At 45.6% G+C, this 6,707-nt stretch overlaps 1 protein-coding gene across 1 annotated transcript in view; it reads left to right on the top strand.

The window, feature by feature from the left end:
* SLC6A2 (solute carrier family 6 member 2) overlaps positions 1–6,707 on the top strand; it is a gene marked incomplete at its 5' end in the record, with an annotated part of 133,336 nt that overhangs the window by 92,795 nt on the left and 33,834 nt on the right. Inside the window, one exon of the mRNA XM_014517700.2 lies at positions 2,499–2,598. Coding sequence (XP_014373186.1) covers positions 2,499–2,598 — 100 coding nt within the window. The remainder of the gene's footprint in view (positions 1–2,498; positions 2,599–6,707) is intronic.

Here is a 6,707-nt window from a genome sequence, read left to right as displayed (position 1 = left end):
TCCCTACATGATACCTCTCTGCTCCTGTTTTGCATAAGGCTATTATCATACATCGATCCCACAAACCTTGTGGTTACTTATAGTGAGTTTCATTTCATTAAATACAACTAGGCTGACTGCTGGCTCCTAGATGGGGATTTTTTTAGGCACTAGACCCTTGGTACAAAATCCTCTTTGTACAGAACCATATATATTTATCAAGAAAAAGCAGTACAAATATCCCTTGAATTCTTTTTGCACTTGAAAATAAACAAGACACAAAATGGTGACCACATGCATATACCAAAGGTAGGGAAAAAGTGCAGAGAACCATGTGCACATATGGCACCTAATGCTTCTGTGTTCATAGTGTTGGCACACCACACTGCATAGAGGGCTTTTCTATCTGAGCTGGGGGTAGGGTGAAGTCCATACCCTTCTCTGTATGCCAATTAGCACTAGGAAGGAAGCATATTTTCCAGGGAATGCATATTTTGCCTTTTCCAAGGGCAGGGGAAGCACTACTCTTCTGCAACCACCAGGAAGTGCTACTAAATCTGTTAAACCTTAGGTAACCATATTTGCACGAAATTCTATGGCTAGAACCCATTCCCCCAGCATTCCACTGGTTCACGTATTTGTGCTTAGTGGAAAAGTTAAGGATGCTGCTTATAAAACACTTTGAAGTTAAAGTTACTCTTTCCAGACAATTTTTCACTACAGTTTTTCTTTAGCCAGAAAGGGTTTTCAGACTTTGAAAGTATATTCACTATATTGACAATTTAGTTAATTTACACTATTAATATATTTTTGCCCTTTTGTATTATTCAACTCATTCTCTTATCCAAGGCAGCTGGATAGAGCTCTGGGTTAGAAAAAACATAATGGGTCAGATTCTCAGTGGGTGTAAACTTGTATAACATCATTGACTTCAAATGAGCTATACCATTTTATACCTGGTAAGAATATAGCTCATTATCTTTCAAATTGTGTCACCTGTATTGGATTAAATCCTCCAGCAAGTTGGACCGCTTGTGTTACATGCCCTGCCCATGTTAAACATGTCTCTAATGTGTATAAAATAGAAATAAAGACACTGGTGATACCATGGAGTTAAAAGAATCTGTTGACTATGCCCTTGAAAAATACCCCATAGAAGATGCTTACAAAACCATTATTTTTCTTACAAGTATTTTTCATTACTTATGAACAGGTGTAGATTAGATGGTCTTACCTGAGAAACTGGTCAACTGTTGCTAAACACCATGTATTACCAAACACTAATCTATAGTTCACCCAAATTTTGGACAATTTACCACACTGTGTTCCCAGAGTCAAAAACCGGGGGGGGGAAGGGTTCTCTCCTTTGCTTATGTCAAGGATCTCTGTAATAACATTTTTATTATAACAAAAGGAGAGTGAGCCAAGTTATGTCTTCATTGATTTTAACAGACTAAAATGACTATGAGATCCAACACATACAAATGGTGTTTATCCCCTCCTCAAAATTGTAAAAATACCAAGAATTTTTCTCTTCCTCCACCCCTAAAAGAAAATATCACTCTGGGGTTAAACATAAAGGGTAAGATTGAATTATGATTTTCTATTACTGAAATTTTTCTCAGCTGTTTGCATATGTTGAGTGGTAGCTGCCTTAATGTTTTTCTCTCCTTTTGTTTTGTAACAACTGATAAATCCATCTCCTACTGCCCTCTCTCTTTACTTGTATTTCACAATAAATTAAAATAACACATAATAATTTACCCAAACTCCTTTCAAACAGTAAACCAATGTGAACTGCCCAAAATAGTGTCTTGAAAACCAATTATGCAAGAATCTGATAAATTCAACTTCTGATTCAGGAGATCCCAGAAGAATGTAAAGGTGGCTTCCTTTTGGGGATGTTTTGTTCATGTTGGCTGAAAATTTGCCCTCCACTTCAGCCAAAGAAAAGCAGACAAAGGACAGGAAAGCCTTGATACAAGAAGATAGGGAAGAAGTTCTGTGGATAAGCTACCTTAATGAGACATCAGAGCCAAGACTTCAGATCCACTGGATTGTAAACCTGGGTTTGGGAAGAACTGGAGTGGTGGCCAAACTCTTCCCTGGCTACTGCCAATTGAACTCCATTTTGCAAGTTGCTGAGCACTTCTGCTAGGCAATGAGACCCCTTAACTTCTATTGAAGTTATGAAGAGCTGAGGGCTCTTGCCAACTGACTGTCCAGTGTGGGCTAAAGATTCCATTTCATAGATCCAGGAGACCTGGGTGAAGGGAGAGCTCATTTATACGGGTTGTGTGTCCAGTTCCACCACTGTTCATATGCATCAGGTTTCCCAAAGTTTCAGTTCTTTGGTTAAACATACTTGCAAATATGTCAATAAATCTCTGGAATCTTGGAGGAAAAGTAAAAAAAAAGATAAATTTGTAGTGGTTTCTTTTGATGCTTTGTTGCTTTTGATTTTATTTAGAGATTTTTTTTTTTGTTTTCTTCTTCCTTTCTTTTTCTTTTACCACCAGGGAGGAATTTATGTCCTCACACTGCTGGACACATTTGCAGCTGGGACTTCAATCTTGTTTGCTGTTTTAATGGAAGCAATTGGAGTTTCCTGGTTTTATGGTACGTTTTTAAAATTATTTTTGTAACTGTGGTGGCAAAACTCTTGCAAAATTTTCACTACATTCATGATGACCTGAAACACAAGGGTAAGCAATAATGAATTTGTATTATATGGCAGAAATCAAGAAAATACCAGTTTTCCTCAGCAATCTTCATCCAGTTTACAGAGAGTAACAGGGACTTCTAGAACATCCCAGTTCTTAGAACCTTGCACAAAGCTAAAATCCACTGCCTTGTACAGAAGATTGCTGTAGGGAGGAGGTCCTACTCCTTCTGCCAGGGAGAATTAGCTGCCAATACTAGCTATGGGTTGCTGTAGTAGCACTGAACCAGGTAGGGTTTCAGGCCAAAGATTAATCCAGTTCCAGAGACATTACTTTCTGCTCTTCCCTGCTTCAAACATTGTTACCTACAAAGAGGTTGCCTTGTGTAGCCGTATGGGGGCCTGTCAAAATCCCCACACAGTGGGAATAGATGGACCTCCCCATATAATTTTGTATCTATTTCTTCCTTTTTAGTTCCTGTCCGTAGCAGCATTGTACCACATGATGAAATACCCCTGTGGCTCTGAATTGTTTTATTTTTTCCAATGTACAATATTTTCTTATGGATAAATCCAACAGTCAACAGATGTACATTAGAAATAGTCCATGTTGCATACTGGCTTGAAATATTTAGTAGCGGCTTAAGAAACCTTTTTTTAAAAGAGTTGAAAAGGGTTAGGTTGCCACTGACTTTCAGTAAAAAATAGGCCTCAAAGCATCTTTGTGTTGTTGGAAATCTCATCCTATATGTGAATCCAATTTACATTGCCAGAATAATATTTATTAGCAACAATATGCTGGACAGGGTTCAGTTCTCCTCTGACAAACTTCTACATGTGTGACTGTTCTGTAGATCCAAAATGAAATCTTATCTAGTTAAAATATTTTGCTGCTTCTGAGGGATTTTCAAAAGGCACGTAAATCATTTAGGTGCCAGTTCCTGTTGTAAGTCAGAGGCAGGTGGGTAACATCTCAGTGTGCCTGGCCTCTTTCCCCTCAGCAGAACAAAAAGTGAAAGGAACAGGTGGTAGACATTACACATAAACCAGTTTAAGTAATCGGAAACTGGTTTAAACCTGTAACAGAACAGACTTCGGTGCACATAAACCAGTTTGAAAATGGCTGAAATTGGTTTGAGATAAACCTGGTTGAATGTAGTACCAGACTTAACTGATTTGGGTCAAACCAGTTTATGCAATGTCTGTCCCAGACCTCTTGCTGGTTTAAGTTAAACTAGAGACCCCCAGCATCCTGGCATGCTCTCTGGGCTGGGCTCTCTGCTCCAGTCCAGCCAGGCTGGCCCACCCCTCTGCTCCCCAGCCCGAGCAGAGACAGGCAGGGGTGGGGGTCTGGCCAGGGAGGGATTTAATTCCCTACTCTCTATCCCACCAGCAGGGACTCAAGCTGGGTCTGCCGGGCACTCTCCCATTACTGCTACAGCAGTGGGGCATCACGGCCCCTGAAGCAGATGGGGGGCCGGGAGGAGAGTTTTTGTTTCCTATCTACCTACACAGCCAGCTGGGTCTGCCTCCCATCACTGCTGCTGTGGTCGCTCCCTGCAGGGGAATAGGCCCCCTGCTGTCCCTTCAGCTGGATGCTGGAGAGAGGAGGAGGAGGAAAAAGCCTGTCCATGCCCCTGCCCCACCACTGCAGGGCTCGAATCCCCTGCCAAATCCCCTTCTCAGCCTCTGGGCTGGGTGAGGCCGGTGGGGGTGTAGGGGGCAGAAGCCCATCACAGGGCTTGGCTCTGCCCCCAGAGCTGGGAGCCATACCCCTCTCTCAGCTGACCCAGAGGAAGGGGACATGGCAAGGGACTTCAGCTTCTCCTCTCCCTCCTTCCCCCTCTCCTCTCCTCACCTGGCCCAGAGACAGAAGGGAACATGGCAATGGACTCCAGCCCTGCTCCCAGCTCTGGGGGTATGGAGCCAAGGCCCAGTACAGCTCCTCAATCCTCCCAGCCAGCCCAAGGCTGAGAAGAGGAACCCTCTCCCCTCCTGTGCTGAGAAACCAGGCTGCTGGGCACCTGCCACTACATCTGCACTCAGGGCAGCATCCAGAGAAATAAGCCCCCTCCTGTTGGGAAGGTACCAGGGCAGCAGCCTGACTTCTCAGCACAGGAGGGGAGAGAGTTCCTCTTCTCAGCCTTGGGGCTGAGGGGAGGGGGGAAGGAAGGAGAGGAGAAGCTGAAGTCCCCTGCCACATCCCCTTCTCATCCTCTGGGTCAGCTGAGAGGGGGGCATGGCTCCCTGTTCTGGGGGCTGAGCCAAGCCCTGCTGTGGGCTTCTGCCCCCGCAACACCCTCCACGGATCAGCCAGCCCAGAGGCTGAGAAGGGGATGTGGCAGGGGACTCCAGCTCTGCAGTGGCAGGGTGGGGACATGGCCACACAGGATCCCTTGAGGGAGCAGGGACAGGGTTATTCCTCCTCCTTTCAGCATTCAGCAAAGGGGACAGCAGGGGGCCTATTCCTCTGCAGGGAGCAAGTGTAGCAGCAATGATGGTGGGCAGACCCAACTGCCAGTGGGGTTACAGGGGAAACTAACTCTCCTCCCTGCACCCCTCTGCCTCAGGGGCCATCATGCCCCACTATTGCAGCATTGAGGAGAGAGTGCCCAGCAGACCCAGCTTGGGTCCCTGCTGGTGAGATAGAGAGGAGGAATTAAACCCTCCCTGGCCAGTTCAGCCCAGACTGGCCATGCCCTCTTCCCCCCTCCCTGCCCCCCCCAGCATAGGTTCCCTGCAGCCAAGGACACGCTCTAGCACCCCCCGCCCCCTGGCTCCTGGCCTGAGCAACTGCAGGCATGTGCTTCCAGTCCTCAGTCCAAAGAGAATGTTTGTCCTGTTACAAACTGGTTCAACTTAGGCAGGTTAGACTAACCTGCAAAGGTTAAATCAATTTAGACTCCAACTTTTTTTGAATGTCTGTCCCTAGTCTCTTAAAGGCAAGACACAATCCAAAGACCACTCTCTTCATATTCTCCCTACAGTACACAGCATTACAGTAGGGACAGGGTAGGACAGGGAGAGAACACCCCCAGAGGCAGAACAGGATTACATTACCCTTCATTAATGGGAACAGCAATAGGCAAAGTCCTCTGGAGGCCATGCTCTAGGAGATGTTTTGAAATCTAGGTGGCATTTGTGTACCAGCTCCATTACAGTGGTATGCTATTGAACCCTGACAAATAATATTTATTCAAAGTACAGGCCAAATTCCAGTCTCAGATACACATACCCAGCTTCTGTTTACTCCCTTGGCAATTACACCAGCAATATCAGAGGGCGTAATTTGGTCCTTAATATTTTCCATTCCCACAAGAAGCTTAGTATCATAAATAAAGAACAGAGCATCAAATACATGCAAGTGGCATAAGAAAGAGTGACATTTACTTTTCCTTTCCTACTGTATAAATTATTATAACATGTATTTGGTAGCCAGCCACAGCTGCTGCTCCTCCACACCTATATGAATCCACTTAGATTACATTTTATCCCAGTTAAGCTTATATACAGTTATGTATTGAACTTGTTAACATGGTAGGGCAGGCACAGTGTGGGCTCAGTATTCAGTTTTTAAATGCATGAGATCTAGGGGGAAATGCCCTATGTCATACACTTCGGTGTGTGTGTGTATTATATACTAGCCAAATGCCTGTCAAGAATGACAGGGGAGGGGGCTGGGATGGAGTGTCACCACCTAACACCCCATGCTGCCGCTGTTCTGCCTCCTGCAGGGAGCAAGGTAGGTCCTCAGCACGGCTTACAGGGAGTGGGGTCAGGGAACCAAGGCCAGTGCTGCTGGCCCCAGCTCCCCCACCCCCTGTCCAGTCCTTGGCACTGCTTGCAGAGAGCAGGATGGGGGAACTGGCTTCTGTCTGGTCCTCGGCATGGCTTCATAATCATGGCAGCACTCCCCCCATGCTTGGAGCACTCTGACTGGCTGTTTCTGTCAGCCAATCGGAGGGCAAATAAAGCATTATGGACAGACAGACGGACTTGGCGGGGGGGTGTAGCTCCCCTGTCCCAGTGCTGCTCAGCTCCCTACTCCTCTGGGGAGCCAGGAGCC

This window comes from Alligator sinensis, unplaced genomic scaffold (genome assembly GCF_000455745.1).
Source record: "Alligator sinensis unplaced genomic scaffold, ASM45574v1 scaffold97_1, whole genome shotgun sequence".
Taxonomy (NCBI): Eukaryota; Metazoa; Chordata; order Crocodylia; family Alligatoridae; genus Alligator; species Alligator sinensis.
This window is presented reverse-complemented; position numbering and strand designations above follow the sequence as displayed.